We start from the raw sequence: 21,337 nt of genomic DNA, 5'->3' as shown, positions 1-21,337 counted from the left end.
TTTATCATTTAATTATGTATATGCCCATATCTGCTGTACAGATTTAAAGTAGAAAAGAGAAGTGTTGGATACTTCTCTTTTGGCCTTATCTGTATTTGACTTTATTAAATATTTGGATTGGATTTTATTTAACAAAACCTGTTTTTTTTAAGTAATACACATTTATCACAGCTCATTTTCTATTTTATGGAGGAATGTTGTTGATCGTAGAACTGGCACCGAATGTTATTAAAAAAAGTATTCAATTTGAATTGTTTTGACTCAAATCGTTACCCCTGAGCATCGAATTGAATCGTGTGGTGCCAAAAAGATTCAAAGCCCTAATTAGCCTCCTCATATTTGCTGTATTTTTACGAATTACAATGCATAAAAAGACAGACATGTGTGTTCTGGCCTAACATAAGGATTATGAATGATAGGCACATTTAAAACAAAAAAAAAAGTGCAGTTCCCCTTTAATTAATCTACATTAGAGATGTCCGGTAATGGCTTTTTTGCCGATATTCCGATATTGTCCAACTCTTAATTACCGATACCGATATCAACCGATACCGATATATACAGTTGTGGAATTAACACATTATTATGCCTAATTTTGTTGTGATGCCCCACTGGATGCATTAAACAATGTAACAAGGTTTTCCAAAATAAGCAACAACTTCAACTCAAGTTATGGAAAGAAGTACCAACATGGCTCTGCTATATTTATTATTTAAGTCACAAAGTGCATAATTTTTTTTAACATGCCTCAAAACAGCAGCTTGGAATTTGGGACATGCTCTCCCTGAAAGAGCATTAGGAGGTTGAGGTGGGCGGGGTTGAGTTAGTGCTGCAACTATTTGTTCTGTTGTGTTTGTGTTGTGTTACGGTGCGGATGTTCTCCCGAAATGTGTTTGTCATTCTTGTTTGGTGTGGGTTCACAGTGTGGAGCATATTTGTAACAGTGTTAAAGTTGTTTATACGGCCACCCTCAGTGTGACCTGTATGGCTGTTGACCAAGTATGAATGGCATTCACTTGTGAGTCTGTCAAAAGCTGTAGATATTATGTGACTGAGCCGGCACGCAAAGGCAGTGCCTTTATGGTTTATTGGCACTCTGTACTTCTTCCTACGTCCGTGTACACAGTGCCGTTTTAAAAAGTCATACATTTTCCTTTTTGAAACCGATACCGATAATTTCCGATATTACATTTTAAAGCATTTATCGGCCTATATCGGCAGTCCGATATTATCGGACATCCCTAATCTGCATGCTTGGTCAACAACTATAGATTATCTCTCTTCTCTTAATTTTGCCTCCCAGGGATCGAATGATGCTGCTCAAACTAGAACAAGATATCCTGGAGTTCATTAATGATGACAAGTAAGTCATGTTCTTTATTTGGCTATTTCACATCCATTTGTATTCATTTAAGTAATACGTTTTTCAAGTTCACAAGAGACTGGTGTTATCTGTCAGTATATCTGGTAAAGACTCAATTTGTTGGAGGTGCTGCTTACTGTATTAATGTCAGAGTATTCCCATTTCCAGTGATTTGTCATGATAGCAAAATGACTAATTGAATTATCTGGCTATTTTCTAAGAGTACAAATACAGACTCAATACAATCCATGTATTCATCTATATGTGTGTGTGTGTTAACTTGTAGTAACCAGTATAAGAAGTTCCCCCAGATGACTTCCTATCACCGAATGCTGCTGCACCGCGTAGCTGCCTACTTTGGCATGGATCACAATGTGGATCAGACGGGCAAAGCTGTCATCATCAACAAGACCGCCAACACGCGCATGTGAGCGTTTGTAAACGCCTTAGTCAGCAGCTAAAAAACGCGTGAAATAAGAACTTTATTACTTTATATTTTTACAATGATGCTGAGGCTTTGCACCCGCTTCTTTTTTTGTAGCCCTGAGCAAAGGTTCTCAGAACACATCAAGGATGAGCGTAACATGGACTTCCAGAAGAAATTCATTCTTAAGAGAGATGATGCCAGCATGGACAAGGATGATAATCAGGTATGTTCCACTTATATATAATATACACCACTCACATTCTGCTAAGCATTTTGCAATATTTAGTAGAGGTGCATAATAGAGATGTAACGATAAACGGTATAATGATCATCCGCGGTAAAATTCCCGACGGTTAGTAAAACCGTTTACATTTTCAAATACAGAAAAACTGTCATTTATTAATGCGTTTTAGGCAACACTGCTTACTTCCTGAAACTATGTCACAGCAGCGCTAGCGCATGCGCACATGTGTCGTTCGGCTTGAAGAAACATTGCGGAAGACAACTTTACAGACTTTGCTTGGGAGATTTCCCCCTCGCAGTAAACAGAGCCAAGCACTTAGTTCAACTTCATTTTTCTTCGCTTTATTTCCGTGGAGTCTCTGCGTTCTTTTAAGAGCACATTGCCGTTTTTCGATGGCGTCAGGTGTGGATAATATTGGAGACAGACACATTTGTCTCATACTAAAATTATACAGAGAAGGAGAAAACTATTTGATGTTGCTTACATTTTCTCAACACAGCGTCCATCAGCTGCTGTGACAGAGTTAATGAGGTGAGGAAACATGCAGCAGGCGATGTGTCGTAAACATTGTCACAACTTGTTTATAAAGCCTTTAGTTTGTTTACTGGGATGTTCACTCCTTCTTTATTTAACTGCAAACTGTATCAGTGTTCAAATAACATCAATACTAGCTAAAATGTTTCGTCATCTCATCGAATTCAACACAGGCTGTGAATATTCTGTATTCGATATGAGAGGTACCATTACTGTTTATTTTTGTTGGCCAAACTGTTGGTGTTGTTGGAGAATAACAACCCTTGTTTATTAAACTTTATTTTCAATAGCCAAATTGCTTTGTGTTTTATTTTGATATCAAAAAGTAAACAGCAAGTTTTCTTTTACATTACTTGTTTTTTTCATTTCATAAAGTTATTATTTTAAAAACATCATGTGACATAGCATGTTGTTAATATTTGATGGTGTATAGTTAATTTCTATACAACTTTTCTGCTCAAACTCTAAATGGATCTGTCCTGTACATGTACAGTCGTGGTCAACAGTTTACATAATGTCATGGCTGTCTTGAGTTTTCAATAATTTATACAACTCTTATATTTTTGTGATAGAGTGATTGGAGCACATACTTGCTGGTCACAAAAAACATTCATGAAGTTTGGTTCTTTTATGAATTTATTATAAGTCTACTGAAAATGTGAGCAAATCTGCTGTGTCAAAAGTATACATACAGCAATGTTAAATTTGGTTACATGTCCCTTGGCAAGTTTCACTGCAATAAGGCGCTTTTGTTGGCCATCCACAAGCTTCTGGCAAGCTTCTGGTCTAATTTTTGACCACTCCTCTTGACAAAATTGGTGCAGTTCAGCTAAATGTGTTGGTTTTCTGACATTGACTTGTTTCTTCAGCATTGTCCACACGTTGTCCAGGACTTTGGGAAGGCCATTCTAAAACCTTACTTCTAGCCTGATTTAGCCATTCTTTTAGCACTTTTGACGTGTTTTTGGGGCCATTGTCCTGTTGGAACACCCAACTGTGCCCAAGACCCAACCTCCGAGCTGATGCTTTTAGGTTGTCCTGAAGAATTTGGAGGTAATCCTCCTTTTCCATTGTACCATTTACTCTCTGTAAAGCACCAGTACCATTGGCAGCAAAACAGGCCCAGAGCATAATACTACCACCACCATGCCTGACGGTAGGAATGGTGTTCCTGGGATTAAAGGCCTCACCTTCACTCCTCCAAACATATTGCTGGGTCTTGTGCTCAATTTTTGTTTCATCCGACATTACATAGACAAAGATAAGACCTTCTGGAGGAAAGTTCCGTCCTTCAAATAGTGGTGCAGGCCCCCCTGGGAGGGCGCGGTGCAATGTCGGGGTGGTGCATGTAACCCTGGGGAACATGATTTATCAGTATCATGCTTCAAAAAACAAAACATGTGCACTACACAATGTGCTTATTGTACCCATTAATTACGACTTCCTAATTTTTAATTATAATAAAAAAAATAAGCACAAACAGTTTATTTTTGTAGCTTAAAGTGTTTTGTATATTTTGCATTTTAGTTATTTGTCGTTCAATTAGAATTTATTATTTTTAATAGTTTAGTTAATTTTATTTTTCGGTATTAAATTACTGGAGTCGGTCCAAGAAAAAAAGTATAGTTTAAAAAAAATAAAACATTTAAAATTTCAAACAAATTGATTAAATCATTTCTGTTTGAGACTAAAGAACAATATTTATACATTTATTCTCTATTGAAAGTTTATCTGTATTTATTTTTACTTAAAGTGTACTTTCAACAATTTTATAGATAAAAGATAATGTGTTTACCAGCAGCCGAACAAAGAAAAGCCTGAGGCTTGTTACTGTTTGAAACGTGCAAGAGTTTTGCCGGTGACGACCCGAGGGCTAAAGCGATTTGTGATTTCACCATGGAAATGATGAATGACCAGCCCTTTACTGGATCTATTACAGTACTCTCACTGTGCAGCGGCAAAAACCTGTCACTGTCTGTATGTGTCTGTATGAGAGAGTACTGGGGATTTATTGCTGTTTGTATATATTTTTTACACTTAAAATACTGGTTAAACTTTCCCCTATAATTTTATATCAATTCATGGTGCAGTGTATGGTACAATTTTGTAACATACATACCTTTACAGTTGTTAAAGGTACTGGCTTTTGTCAGGCAAAACTTACAGGTACAGTTTTTCAAGTCCACCTTTGAGTCTTACCGCCACATGTGAAATAACTACAGTTAGATATAAATATATACACATGAGAAGCAGGAAGTTATCTATCAGTTTATTGTGAATCCCTAACATTTACAGTAGCCATAAGCATTGTTCTCCAGCACTGACTTGAGCCTTTCAGGCCTGCAATTGAACAGAGCTGCATAGTTTACTGGAATACTCTTCCACTCCTCCATGACGTTACTAGTGGATGATAGACCCTTGCGCACCATTTTCCTTCCAGTGTATGGAGCTAAATTAGGCTCGAAAGTTTTGTACTTAAGAAACTTTAAAATTTTTGATGAGTTGAGTTCTGATCAATGTATTCAAAATATAGAAAAAATAAGTTTCTTTTTTCAGGTTGAGAATAATCATTTACTCTAATTATTTTGAATAATGCCGTTATTATGTTTTTACTCTAGAACTTTGAGATTTGTTGTTAAAATGTAAAGTGCTATACAAATAAAATATATTAGTGTTATTAGATATAAGTTCAAACTAGGGTTGTATGGTATACCGGTATTAGTATAGTACCGTGATACTAATGAATCATTTTCGATACTATACCGTCTCTGAAACGTACCGGTCCCGCAAACCCCGCCCGCGTCAAAGTCACATCGTGACATTGCTGGTTTTTACGAGCATTTTTTGGCATCACAACATCTTCTTTCGTTGTTTTAAAATGTATATTATGTTTATAAAGTCAGGAAATATGTCCCTGGATACATGAGGACTTTGAATATGACCAATGTATGATCCTGTAACTACTTGGTATCGAATCGATACCTAAATTTGTGGTATCATCCAATACTAATGTAAAGTATCAAACAACCGAAGAATAAGTGATTATTACATTTTAACAGAAATATAGATAGAACATTTTAAAACAGAAAATAACCAGATATTAACAGTAAATAAAGAAGTAGAGTAATCATAAATGTTTACAGTGTGTCCTTTATAATGTTGACAAAATAATAGAATGGAAAATGACACAATATGTTACTGCATATGTCAGCAGAATAGTTAGGAGTCTTTGTTTGTTTACTTACTACTAAAAGACAAGTTGTCTAGTATGTTCACTATTTTATTTAAGGACTTAACTGCAATAAGAAACATATGATTAATGTACCCTAAGATTTTTTGTTCAAATAAAGCCAATAATGCAATTTTTTTGTGGTCCCCTTTATTTAGAAAAGTACTGAAAAGTATCAAAATAATTTTAGTACCGGTACCAAAATATTGGTATTGTTACAACACTAGTTCAAACTATACACTACTTTGTATTAGAAATCGAAACAGCGGAGGATGCTTGTGCATGTCCTAGTCAGTCTTCCCCACAACAAGAGAATTGCGAAAAAGAAGGAACCTATTGACTACAGCCCGGACTACAATGGCGGACTGGTGCAAAGCACCTCAGGGAAATGTATTTATTTATTATCTGCTGACATCACAGGTCAGAAAACAGAGTCAATTCCAAACGGTAAAAGGAGGAAATATGAAGGAAGGCAAGGTTGTTTTATAAATATCTCCACAATGCCTCCACGGTTTGATTACAAATGTTTGGGACTTATGCAGATCCCAAATACACAACAGCAGGTACCAATATGTTAAAAAAGAAGAAGTTTGTTTACACAATAAGGTTGTTTTAAGGACAACGAGATAAGACAAATTGATTAACTAAAAGTATTAGCTCGGAGATCTCACATCAGTCACAGTTAAACATTTTAAGTTATTCCACATTCATTTTTTTAATTTATTTTTTATTTCATGTTGTTTCTGTCTTGGTAAATAAATAGCATCGCATTACCGGTACATTCCTTGAAGGTAATGTGATAGCGCATACCCCCCAGCTTTTTCCTAAGCCATTTGTCATGATTCTACAACCCTAAAGTTGATGACACATGCTTTATCTGTATCTGGGGGAAAAAAAAGATTAGAATCTGAAAAAGTCTGAAGAAAACCCTCAAACTTTTTGTAAACTTGACTGTAGACAAAACGTAGCTTGTGTTGCCAGCTATTATTACAATATGTAGTAATTTACAGTAAATAGTGACATATAATTCCAAAAATGTAACCACTATCTACTACTCTACCAACTACTGGGCATCACGGTGGAACAGGGGTTAGTGCATGTGCCTCACAATACGAAGGTCCTGAGTTCAATCCCAAGCTCGGGATCATTCTGTGTGTCATGTCTGTCATGTTCTCCCTGTGACTGCGTGGGTTCCCTCCAAGTACTCCGGCTTCCTTCCACCTCCAAAGACATGCACCTGGGGATAGGTTGATTGGCAACATTAAATTGGCCCTAGTGTGTGAATGTGAGTGTGAATGTTGTCTGTCTGTGTTGGCCCTGTGATGAGGTGGCGACTTTTCCAGGGTGTACCCCGCCTTCCGCCTGAATGCAGCTGAGATAGGCTCCAGCGACCCCAATAGGGAAAAGCGGTAGAAAATGGATGGATGGATGTAACTACTATCATACCTTTTATATTTCTTCAAACAATGAAGTATGTGCATGAACTGTGCTTTCTCCTCAACTGGATGGTCCATCCATCCATCCATTTTCTACCGCTTATTCCCTTCAGGGTCGCGGGGGGCGCTGGAGCCTATCTCAGCTACAATCGGGCGGAAGGCAGGGTACACCCTGGACAAGTCTCTACCATCGCAGGGCCAACACAGATAGACAGACAACATTCACACTCACATTCACACACTAGGGCCAATTTAGTGTTGCCAATCAACCTATCCCCAGGTGCATGTCTTTGGAGGTGGGAGGAAGCCGGAGTACCCGGAGGGAACCCACGCAGTCACGGGGAGGACATGCAAACTCCACACAGAAACTGGATGGTATTTTTGTAAATTTCTCTCCAACTCACATTTGCATAACACTTGACACTAGGGATGTCCCGATCCGATATTTGGATCGGATCGGCTGCCGATATTTGCCAAAAATTGCGTATCGGCAAAGCATGGGAAAATGCCGATCCAGATCCAGTTTAAAAAAAACTCCGGTCCGTGTTTTCCAACGCACCGATTTAAATAATACATTCCACTTTTCTGCTGCTCTGTAATTTCCGTTCCGCATTTTCCAGCACACCTTCAACACATCCACAGGCACGCAGTTGCTTTTAGCTGCTGGCATTACACGACAGGCTCTTCTCACTCTGTCCTGTGTCTCCCTCTCACAGACAGCAAGTGCACCTTCTTACACACGTCACATACTGTCACGTCATACGTCACATACTGTCACGTCATACGTCACATACGTATACGTCCTCCCGGAGCAGAGAGGTAGCAGCATGGCTAACGTTAGCTGTGATGCTAGTGCAGCCGTGCGAGCAAAGCTCCCTCTAAGGTGCTCGCCTGCGCAATATATTTTAACTTTAGATTTATTCTCATATCAAACTCTTTTGGCTGTCTTTTTGACACTTACATCCGGCGCCCCCCCCCCCCCCACACCCTGGATTATAAATAATGTAAATAATTCAATGTGATGATCTTGTGTGATGACTGTATTATGATGATAGTATATATCTGATAGTATATATCTGTATCATGAATCAATTTAAGTGGACCCCGACTTAAACAAGTTGAAAAACTTATTGGGGTGTTACCATTTAGTGGTCAATTGTACGGAATATGTACTTCACTGTGCAACCTACTAATAAAAGTCTCAATCAATCAAAACACATAGAATCATCATACTGCTGTGATTATATGCATCAAGTGTTCATTCAAGGCTAAGGCAAAATATCGAGATATATATTGTGTATCGCAATATGGCCTTAAAATATCGCAATATTAAAAAAAGGCCATATCGCCCAGCCCTAGTTCAATGATGCCATTTCTGTTTGTCATGTATAATTTTGTCTATTTTGTGTTTATCCTTGAATAAACAGGTCAGTTTCTTGTTACCAACCATTGTGTATTATTCAAACTCCCCTAATTCAGCTGGCTAGTTGTTATCAAGAGTACTAAAACCCTTTTCAACATGATTCTGATAACTAAGTAGGCTAAATAACTTTAAACTTTAATACATGCTCGGATAGGGCAGTATCGGTCAGTATCGGTATCAGTCAGTATCGGTATCGGATCGGAAATGCAAAAACAATATCGGTATCGGATCGGAAGTGCAAAAACCTGGATCGGGACATCCCTACTTGACACTAGTGTTATAATGGTATGCCCCCCATCTTAGATTCGTGTGCCGCTGCAGGACGGGCGGCGTAGCAAGTCCATCGAGGAACGAGAGGAGGAATATCAGCGGGTACGAGACCGGATCTTTGCCCGAGAAGTAAGTTTTGGATCTGAGTACATATTATTACATTAGTACACACACACAATGTATTTAATTAATACAACTTCCAGCTCCAAAACATGCAAGATCTTTTGTCAGGAAATACACCGTTCATTTTTAAATGGTGTGTGTTTGTTTAACTATAATCTAAAAGTGTTTGCTTGGTGCAGAGTCGTGTATTGGGCTACATGATTGGTCAAAAGACACACATGATTACAGGGTGCCACGAGTGCTACCAAGGTGAAGGCTATCAGATGCTCTGATAATACTATTCAGTAACAGTAGAAGAGAAAGTCAAACGCAAATACAAATAGACGGAGTACACCTTGAAAGAGTAAAATAAACCAAATTTTGTGTGTAATAATAGATGATAAAATTAATTGGAAATCTTATATAGAATATATACAACATAAGAAATGCATCAATATGTTGACGTCACGTCCGGCTCATAACTATGCAAGGCACGAAGTGGTGGGACAGTGTATGCTTGCATTGTTTTAGGCTTTTGGAACCATTCAAAACGCGCAAAGGATAAAAGTTTTTTCCGAGTTCCTCGAGAGGTAATCAAAAATGGTAAAAGATGTCAAGATTTTACGAAAGACAAGAAAAGGGGCACACGCTCCAGACCAAGGGAGCAAAGTCGAAGAACATATAAGTTTGCAGTGATCACTTCGTTAAAGGTTTGTTTGGTATGCTTCTAACATTTAGTATTTCTCGAAATTATTTGTATTTTATCTTGTTTTGGAGTACTTAACGTATTTTTGCTACAAGTCTTTCGTAAACCACCAACTCCCCGAGTCTAAATAAAAAGAAAAGAAAAAGAAAGCACATTTTTAAGAGTTTGGCAAAATGATGGTAATAAGTTATTTTATTGGTCCTACGGGGAATTTCTTTTACGTTTGTTGCGCAGTCAAGTGAGCAGTGTGTGTCAAATACGGCTGCAAAATTATACTTTGACAAGATTATTGTAAGTTTATGAGCTGGAGTATGTTTAGACCAACATCTATACATGCAAAACCCAAAACCAGTGAAGTTGGCACATTGTGTAAATCGTAAATTAAAAACAGAATCAAATGATTTGCAAATCCTTTTCAACCTATATTCATTTGAATAGACTGCAAAGACAAAATATTTTTTGTTCGAACTGGTAAACTTTATTTTTTGCAAATATTAGCTAATTTAGAATTTGATGCCTGCAACATGTTTCAAAAAAAGCTGGCGCAAGTGGCAAAAAAGACTGAGAAAGTTGAGGAATGCTCATCAAACACTTATTTGGAATATCCCACAGGTGAACAGGCTAATTGGGAACAGGTGGGTGCCATGATTGGGTATAAAAGCAGCTTCCATGAAATGCTCAGTCATTCACAAACAAGGATGGGGTGAGGGTCACCACTTTGTGAACAAATGCGTGAGCAAATTGTCCAACAGTTCAAGAACAACATTTCTCAACGAGCTATTGCAAGGAATTTAGGGATATCACCATCACCGTCCGTAATATCATCAAAAGGTTCAGATAATCTGGAGAAATCACTGCACGTAACATTAAATGCCTGTGACCTTCGATCCCTCAGGCGGTACTGCATCAAAAACCCACATCCGTGTGTCAAGGATATCACCACATAGGCTCAGAAACACTTCAGAAAACCACTGTCAGTAACTACAGTTGGTCGCTACATCTGTAAGTGAAAGTTAAAACTCTACAATGCAAAGCGAAAACCATTTACCAACAACACCCAGAAATGCCGCCGGCTTCAATGGTCCCAAGCTCATCTAAAATGGACTGATGCAAAGTGAATAAGTGTTCTGTGGTCTGATGAGTCCACATTTCAAATTGTTTTTGGGAACTATGGATGTCGTGTCCTCCGGACCAAAGAGGAAAATAACCATCTGGACTCTAGGCGCAAAGTTGAAAAGCCAGCATTTGTGATGGTATGGGGGTGTATTAGTGCCCAAGACATGGGTAACTTGCACATCTGTGAAGGCGCCATTAATGCTGAAAGGTACATACAGGTTTTGGAGCAACATATGTTGCCATCCAAGCAACGTTATCATGGACGCCCCTGCTTATTTCAGCAAGACAATGCCGAGCCATGAGTTACAACAGCGTGGCTTCATAGTAAAAGAATGCGGGTACTAGACTGGCCTTCCTGTAGTCCAGACCTGTCTCCCATTGGAAAATGTGTGGCGCAATATGAAGCTTAAAATAGCGGAAGGGAGACTGTTGAACAACTTAAGCTGTACATCAAGCAAGAATGGGAACGAATTCCACTTAAAAAATGTGTCTCCTCAGTTCCCAAACGTTTACTGAGTGATGTTAAAAGGAAAGGCCATGTAACACAGTGGTAAAAATGCCCCGTGACACATTTTTGCAATGTGTTGCTGCCATTAAATTGTAAGTTCATGATTATTTGCATAACAAAAAAATAAGAAGTTTCTCAGTTCGAACGTTAAATATCTTGTTTCTGCAGTCTATTCAATTGAATATAAGTTGAAAAGGATTTGCAAATCATTGTATTCTGTTTTTATTTACGAATTACACAATGTGCCAACTTCACTGGTTTTGGGTTTTGGAAACGTAATAAATATTATTCCATATCATTTTACAAAAAAAATCATTTGGAAATTACACAAGAATGTAACATTTAGTAACATGTGATCTTAACTTATTACATTCAAAGTGAGATATGGCATGCCTTTATTGGTTATAATTTTGATGATTGCAGTGCCTTGTTCACCCCCTCACCTCCCAGGGAGTGAACAAGAGGATGGGTCAAATGCAGAGGACACATTTAATTTGTGTGACAATCATTAGTACTTTAACTTTACAGTTTATGAAAACCTTGAATTGAAAATCTCAGGAAGTGTGGGGTTTCAAAAAGTCTTAGCCAAAATCATCAAAATAATAATAAAGACTTGACATACCTCACTTTGTATGTAATGAGGTAATATCACATATTAGTTTCACATTTGAAGTCAATTGCTGTTATGAATAGACATGTACACCATATTCCAATTTTTTGAGTTTCCCCTATATAATGAAAACATGCAACTTTTCTCTGACTACAATTAACATTCACCTACCGAAAATTAGGAGTGTCTACTGTAGTAAATAAACCACTAACTTAGTCGCTGCTCGGTGACATTCATATGGCTGCAACCGTGAACTGGAGCTGGAACTGCTCATATGGTATAGCTTGAAATAGACGTGAAACACTTTCCCTTAAACATGGCAGCCTTGGGCCAAAGTGCCTTAGTAGGAATAAAGCCTTTCATAATGTGCAGGTGTCTTTTTTCTTACAGTCCTCTCAGAATGGATACATCAACGACAACAGGTAAGATGATGCAATGCTACTTTCTTTTGTGTCTGTCTCTCTCTGTGTGTGTGTGTGTGTGTGTGTGTGTGTGTGTGTGTGTGTGTGTGTGTGTGTGTGTGTGTGTGTGTGTGTGTGTGTGTGTGTGTGTGTGTGTGTGTGTGTGTGTGTGTGTGTGTGTGTGTGTGAGAGATGAAAGCCACAAGTTTTACCTTGTTTACACATCAAATGTAAGCAATACAATGACTTGTATGGACAATTATGACAACTTCAAGCCATATCGCTCATTGTAGACTGTTCTGACAAATTCTGAAAATATGGTCGAAATTAATGCATTGTGCACCTTTGAGTAAGACTAAGAGTAAGAAATCATTATTTGAAGTATTTTATTGCAAAGCACCTTGGCCATCGAAGTTTAAAGAATGGAGTATTGAAAGTGCGTGTCAACAGTTGCAATTGTTGCCTTAGGCCTTTTTCCACCAAAAGTGCAGGAACTTTAAGTTCCTGGAACATTTAGTTCCTGTAGACCTATGTGGTCTTTGTGTTTCCACTGCATTAAACAGTTCAGGTAGTTAATACAAATTAGGCTGATTATAATTAGGCTGGTATTATTTATAGCAATACCATGCAAATAAAGAGACAATATTAGGCATGTTTATTTTAATAAAGTGTAAGTAGATGAAATACAATCAATAATAGACAAAACAATGTTATTTAAAAACAAAGTGTACCAGATTTCATATAATATTAAGGCTTTTGTCCACAGTATGCAACTGTCAGTAAGTCGTCCCACTCAGTAAATGATAAATTCATGAATTCACTCGAGTCAATATAAAGAATACCGTTTTTTTCGGACTATAAGTCGCAGTTTTTTTCATAGTTTGGCCGGGCTCCAGTGTGACTTATATATGTTTTTTTCCTTCTTTATTATGCATTTTCGGTAGGTGCGACTTATACTCCGGTGCGACTTATACTCCGAAAAATACGGTACATGTAAGTGTTTATCCCACGACGTCAACATTAACACATCAGATTTAGCATTAGACTGTTAGCAGTAGCATTTGGTTCACTCTGGTTGAGATGAATAACTACACAAATGGTGTGTAACTCACTACTTTTAACAAAGTTAATATTTATTCAACTCCTTCCTTCTACATGTCTCTTCAAACAATGAGGATGTCAAATCCCAGTAAGTAGCTCATTTCGCCGTTTCGAAGTCCGGCTGAATACTTTGTAGTCCTCTGTAAATACGTTTAAAAGACTACGTCCACTTCTCGTAGCTTGGAGTGTTCAAATGAATTTTGCAAAGAATAATAAACACGATTAAACTGAACACTGGTTTGAATAAAAAAGTTGTCCCGCATTCTGTAATGACGACTGAAACTTAGAATACAAAGTTTTAGCCCAGCCCAACCCTGCTAAGGGTCCAGGAACTTTATGAAAGTCCCACCTCGCTACCAGGAACTAAATATACTTCCTGAATAACTAAATCTGCGCAGGTAGTTTTTGGTGGAAACACAAGGGGTAATGGACAAGTTCCTGTTAAAGTTCCTGCTGTGGAAAAAGGCCTCTCCTCCCTCCTTTCCGGGAAGTCCTACACCATGTCTACTTTTTTCCTCCCTCTCCTGTTGTAAAGTGCCGTCTTGTAACCTTGGCATTTTCTCCCAACATTAACCCCAACAGACTTTCCACTGAGGGCTACTGCTCTAGCTCCCAAAAGAGGAGGCAGATCTTTAGGTATTGGGGTGCTGTTGACCTTTTTCCTTGTATGTTTCCATGCCCATACTTGAACGTAGATTAGTGATGATAGTGGTGACTTGTGACTTCTGCTTGGCATAGTCCGCTGATTGATGGATTGGCTATTCCACTCTACTGCACCGTGGGGCTCCCCATGGCCCATGCATGGCTGCTTTGTGGTTTCACTGAAGACTGAGTGGTGTACTTAACTTTCTAACGACCATCCACCCGCCCATTGTACACAGTTCTTGCATTTCCTCGACAGCAACATTTGTTTTGTGGTTGGCCTGTCCTTTCAGTTTCTGTAAGCATGTCATATGTTGCCATATAGTAATGGAGCCAGCATACAAGGATTGTAGCAGTAAATTGAAACTAAAATGTTTTTTTCTGTATTTCTTCGGGTAACAAACTCTATCCTGATAGATGACTTATTTGCTGACAAGCAAACCAAAAAAGCAGCAATTGACCAAACCACGTCAACTATCCTTTTCAACCTATATTCAATTGAATAGACTGCAAAGACAAGATATTTAACGTTCGAACTGGTTATTTATTTTTTGCAAATATTAGCTCATTTGGAATTTGATGCCTGCAACATGTTTCAAAAAAGCTGGCACAAGTGGCAAAAAAAAAGTGAGAAAGTTGAGGAATGCTCATCAAACACTTATTTGGAAGATCCCACAGGTGAACAGGCTAATTGGGAACAGATTGGGAACAGGTGGGTGCCATGATTGGGTATAAAAGCAGCTTCTATGAAATGCTCAGTCATTCACAAACAAGTATGGGGCGAAGGTCACCACTTTGTCAACAAATACCTGAGCAAATTGTTTAGGAACAACATTTCTCAAACAGCTATTGCAAGGAATTCAGGGATTTCACCATCTGCGGTCCGTAATATCATCAAAAGGTTAAGAGAATCTGGAAAAATTACTGCATGTAACATTGAATGCTTGTGACCTTAGCATCAAAAACCGACATCAGTGTGCAAAGGATATCACCACATGGGCTTAGGAACACTTCAGAAAACCATTGTCAGTAACTACAGTTTGTCGCTACATCTGTAAGTGCAAGTTAAAACTCTAATATGCAACGCCAAAGCCATTTATCAACAACACCCAGAAACACAGCTGGCATCGCTGGGCCCGAGCTCATCCAAAATACAAAAAAAAATGAGTTTCTCAGTTGGAACATTAAATAACTTGTCTTTGCAATCTATTCAATTGAATATAAGTTGAAAAGGATTTGCACATCATTGTATTCTGTTTTTATTTACCATTTACACAACGTACCAACTTTGTTGGTTTTGGGTTTTACTATCCATCTTAGAGGCATGATTTATAATCTAGATTTAGCTTTCACCAACTCAGAGGCATGGAACATCTCAAATTGTCAATATAACTTGCTAAGCTAGTTAGCTCACTGTGATCACGGCGCCACTAAAAGTAGTTTGTCTGCGTTAGCGTTTATAATAGCAATATCGCTAATACTTGATTCATTTTCAGGTCACCAGGTGTAAATGGAGTATTGTTGGCGGTTTTCTGAATTTTCTTAGAGGGCTTTATGTGTGCAATAGATTACTCCAATTAGCTACAATAATAGCCACCTTCCACTTGCCATATTTTACAGCTTAGAATGCATAAAAAAAGAAAAACATGTGCTCTTGTCTTGATTGTGAATGATGGGCACAATTCTAAAATAAGTGCAGTTCCCATTTGATATTTAGATTAGGTATCAATAATACAAAATGGTTTGAAGACATGCTCGCATAAATGTATTAGATCAGTGGTTCTTAACTTTGTTTGAGGTACCGAACCCCACCAGTTTCATATGCGCATTCACCGAACCCTTCCTTAGTGAAAAATAAAATGTTTTTTTTTTTTTTCAAATTCAAGACAAAGTTATATGTTTTTGGTAACACTTTAGTATGGGGAACATATTCTAAGTAACAGAGACTTAATTTATAGTTATTTGGACATTAGGGGAACATATTTTATGTAACAAAGACTTAATTTACAGTTATTTGGTTAGGGTTAGGGTCAGGGTTAGGGTTATAATAAAGGCCATGCCGAATAAGGCATTAATAAGTACTTAATAATGACTAGTTAAGAGCCAATATGTTACTAATTTGCATGTTAATAAGCAACTAATTAATGGTGAATATGTTCCCCATACTAAAGTGTTACCATGTTTTTTTTACTGGTGCACAAAATGAACCGTGCATGAACATCACCTTGTTCAAAGAACAAAACCAACACAGTGCGTAAACTCACAACAAATTACACACCTGCAAATCAGTGTGACTTCTACTGGTGCCGTATCCGTAATACGCCGATTGGGAGAAGTTTTTATTTATACAATGAGTCGGGTGTGTCTTGACCTCCGCCGAACCCCTGAGGCCAACTCACCGAACCCCTAGGGTTCAATCGAACCAAGGTTAAGAACCACCGTATTAGCTATAAATGGTGCCGCAGAAAAATCGATACTCATCCAAATTGTGATGATTTTTTTTGTAATGATTCTGAATTAAGACAAATTAATGAGTCCATTTCTAAAAACACATTTTCTTCGTCCATCTTCGCTTTGAACCTGTTTTGAAAATGTTTTATAATATTTAATTTTATTATATTGTTAGGCTCTAGCACCCCCCGCGACCCCGAAAGGGACAAGCGATAGAAAATGGATGAATCGATGGATGTTTAAATTGAGAGCAGTGTTAAATCGATTATTGATTCTGAATCAAATCGTCACCTCAAGAATCAGAATCAAATTGAATCGTGAGTAGTTGTAATATAATTCCTACAGATGTAGTTGGGTATTAGATAAATGGTCAGTGACTTACGGACAATTATTTATTAAATCCCTGTCCCTCCTGGTGGCTATGATTGTCTTGCTCAGATTGTCACACACGCAGTGTACACCATTTCATGGTGTTTCAGCTCAACACAGCATTGAACTGTGTGAGAAATTCTAAGTTTTATAGGTTCAAACTTTTGGGTGTAATATTTAATATCTGAAGTAAAATAAAATAACACAGGCAACACGGTAGCCTTTTCATGTTTATATTTGTTTGTGCAGAAGTAGTAAAAGAGTTAGTTTACACACACACACACACACACACACATACAAGTACAATACATTAGGTAAATATGTCTACTAGACAGATTTAGTCTAGTAGACATAAATATGTCTACTATTTATGTAGACATAAATAGTAGACATACTATTTATATATGGGGGCGCAGGAGGGTGGGTTGGACTGGTACTTTTTAGAGGCGGTATAGTACCAAAAATGATTCATTCGTATTGCGGTTCTATACTAATACCAGTATACCGTACAACCTAATATATATATATATGTATATATATATATATATATATATATATATATATATATATATATATATATATATATATATATATATATATATATACACACACACACACACATTATAAAAACCTTTTCTGGTATGCGGTCAGGTTTAGGCCTGCCTATAGAACAATTTTCATCATGGAGTACTTGTTAAAATAGAAACAGAAAATGGCGCTGAGTGTATGGGTATCAGAAATATCATTAGATCACTAGCAGACTGTCTCCAGCTCCCTCTCAGTTTACATCTGTGGAGATTGGTGATAACATAGATGAACCATGGATTAGCAAAAAAAAATGGCAGTGAACACATTCATTCTTAAAATAGGTTGTGCAGAGAGGGCAACAGAGGACTCAGAAAAGATCCTCTACTATTTACGGTCTGTGGAATATTTCTCAGGAACACACCAACAAGCATATATGTGTATGTATGTATATATATATATATATATATATATATATATATATATATATATATATATATATGTATGTATATATATATATATATATATATATATATATATATATATATATATATATATATATATATATATATATATATATATGATAGATAGGTAGAGATATATATATATATATTCGTGTTGTCCCGATACCAATATTTTGGTAACGGTACTAAAATTATTTCGGTACTTTTCGATACATTTCTAAATAAAGGGGACCACAAAAATTTGCATTATTGGCTTTATTTTAACCAAAAATCTTACGGTACATTATTGCAATGTTGTCCTGAAGTAAAATAGTGAACATACTAGACAACTTGTCTTTTAGTAGTAAGTAAGAAAACAAAGACTCCTAATTAGTCTGCTGATGTATGCAGTAACATATTGTCATTTATCTACCTATTATTTTGTCAGCATTACTAAGGACAAACTGTATTACTAATCTACTTGTTCATTTACTGTTAATATCTACTTACTTTCTCTTTCAACATGTTCTATCTACACTTCTGTTAAAATGTAATATTCACTTATTCTTCTGTTGTTTGATACTTTACATTAGTTTTGGATAATACCACAAATTTAGGTATCATTACGATACCAAGTAGTTACAGGATCATACGTTGGTCATATTCAAAGTCCTCATGTGTCCAGGGACATATTTCCGGAGTTTATAAACATAATATAAATGTAAAAAAAACGAAAGGAGATGTTGTGATGCCAAAAAATATCGACGTAATCATAGTAGTATCGCTCCTGTACTTAGTATCATTACAGTGGATGTGAGGTGTAGATCCACGAATGGCGTTTGTTTACATTGTGACGCCGGTGAGCTACGGTGTGTAGTGAAGCATGTTTAGCTATTCCTCATCCTGCAGGGATGATACTTGAAAGACACATACTTTATTTGTCACCATGGAGACCAGGATTATTGATTTAGAAGTAGCTGAAACACTGCAGACAGCGGCTGGACTTTACCCGCTAGCTATCTAGCCTTGTCTTAAAGCACCTCTTACTGAGGGCGTTTCAGTGTTATAACTTCACCTGTATTGTTAGTTTTTAAGCCAAAATGCGTTCGTTCTCCCTTTAAATGTATACATATACATATGTATACGTATACATATACATATGTATATGTATACATATGTATATGTATACATTTATATGTATACATATGTATATGTATACATATGCATATGTATACATATGTATACGTGTACATATGCATATGTATACGTATACATATGTATATGTATACGTATACATATGTATATATATACGTATACATATGTATATGTATACGTATACATATGTATATGTATACGTAAACATATGTATATGTATACGTATACATATGTATATACTATGTACACGTATACGTATGTATATACTATGTATACATATACATATGTATATATGTATACGTATACATATGTATATACTATGTATACGTATACATATGTATATACTATGTATACGTATACATATGTATATATGTATATATACATAAGTATATGTATACGTATACATATACAAAAGTATATGTTTATGTATACGTATACATACGTATACATTTGTATATGTATACATACTGTATGTATATGTATACATACTGTATGTATATGTATACATCCTGTATGTATAGTATATGTATACATACTGTATGTATATGTATACATATGTATATGTATACGTATGTATACGTATATGTATGTATATGTATACGTATGTGTATACGTATATATTTATATATATATATATATATATGTATGTATGTATATATACGTATACATATACATGTATGTATACGTATACATATGTATATACTATGTATACGTGTATATATGTATACATATACAAAAGTATATGTTTACGTATACATACATATACATTTGTATATGTATATGTATACATACTGTATGTACAGTATATGTATACATACTGTATGTATATGTATACGTATGCATACGTATATGTATACGTTTGCATACGTATATGTATACGTATGTATACATATATATATATATGTATATGTATACGTATGTGTATACGTATATATTTATTTATATATATATATATATATATATATATATATATATATATATATGTATACGTATACATATACATGTATGTATACGTATACATATACATGTATGTATACGTATACATCTGTATATGTATACAAATGTAGATGTGTATATGTTTGTATACAAATGTAGATGTGTATATGTATGTATATGTATACATATTTGTATGTGTATATGTATGTGTATGTATACATATGTATATTTACAAAACCCAAAACCAGTGACGTTGGCACATTGTGTAAATCATAAATAAAAACAGAATACAATGATTTGCTAATCCTTTTCAACTTATATTCAATTGAATAGACTGCAAAGACAAGATATTTAATGTTCGAACTGGAAAAGTTTGTTAGTTTTTGCAAATATTAGCTCATTTAGAATTTGACTGCACAGCGCCATTTTGAGGCCAACTTTGAAACCGAGTTGACCATATTCTTTCCATACTCTGAGCTATTGAACACTACACAGCGTCGTTTGGCAACAATCAGTGTGTAAAGGATATCACCACATGGGCTTAGGAACACTTCAGAAATCCACTGTCAGGAACTACAGTTGTTCTCTTCATCTGTAAGTGCAAGTTAAAATTATACTATGCAAAGCCAAAGCCATTTATCATATACGTATACATATGTATACCGTATTTTCCGCACTATAAAGCGCACCGGATTATAAGGCGCACCTTCAATGAATGGCATATTTTAAAACTTTGTTCGTATATAAGGTGCACCGCATTATAAGGCGCATAGATGTTGGGGTTACGTTATGCATCCATTAGATGGAGCTGCGCTAAAGGGAATGTCAACAAAACAATCAGATAGGTCAGTCAAACTGTATTAATACTGTGATTACAAACCAGCGTTCTGACAACTCTGTTCACTCCCAAAATTAATAAACAGCTGTTTTATTATTTTCCCCGAGGTAAAGTCAGTGATGTTTTGTTTATCTTTTAACAACAGCAAGGTATAACATGTAGTGCAACATTTATATCACATAGTGGAGGGGAACTTTTCCCTGATTCAATAAACACGTAAAAAAACAGTGATACTGTTACGGTAAATCAAAGGTTAGTGCAATCACAATATGGTAACACTCGAAATAGTGCAGAGCAATAACAATATATCAATTACTCAACGTTGCTCAAACGTTAATGTCACACAACACACAAAATAAACATGTAAAGCTCACTTTATGAAGATATTCCTCATCCACAAATCCCTCGAATTCTTCTTCTTCAGTGTCCGAATTAAACAGTTGGGCGAATACGGCATCCAACATGCCCGGCTCCGTCTCGTCAAAGTCGTCATTAAAGGAGTCAGTGT

The 21,337-nt window shown here is 36.4% G+C and overlaps 1 protein-coding gene across 15 annotated transcripts in view; it reads left to right on the top strand.

Annotated features, from left to right (window-relative positions):
• r3hdm2 (R3H domain containing 2) overlaps positions 1-21,337 on the top strand; it is a 138,384-nt gene that overhangs the window by 86,735 nt on the left and 30,312 nt on the right. For 9 of the 15 annotated variants that reach the window (XM_061937740.1, XM_061937743.1, XM_061937738.1 and 6 more), the window contains 6 exons: positions 1,304-1,363; positions 1,650-1,790; positions 1,905-2,013; positions 8,960-9,055; positions 12,341-12,390; positions 14,053-14,106. In XM_061937740.1, coding sequence (XP_061793724.1) covers positions 1,304-1,363; positions 1,650-1,790; positions 1,905-2,013; positions 8,960-9,055; positions 12,341-12,390; positions 14,053-14,106 — 510 coding nt within the window. The remainder of the gene's footprint in view (positions 1-1,303; positions 1,364-1,649; positions 1,791-1,904; positions 2,014-8,959; positions 9,056-12,340; positions 12,391-14,052; positions 14,107-21,337) is intronic. The other 6 variants (XM_061937742.1, XM_061937748.1, XM_061937745.1 and 3 more) reach the window with 3 other exon arrangements.

The sequence above is a fragment of the Nerophis lumbriciformis genome, linkage group LG03 (genome assembly GCF_033978685.3).
Source record: "Nerophis lumbriciformis linkage group LG03, RoL_Nlum_v2.1, whole genome shotgun sequence".
Lineage (NCBI taxonomy): Eukaryota > Metazoa > Chordata > Actinopteri > Syngnathiformes > Syngnathidae > Nerophis > Nerophis lumbriciformis.
The sequence above is the reverse complement of the archived record's forward strand: the minus strand, read 5'-3'. Positions and strand labels throughout refer to the sequence as shown.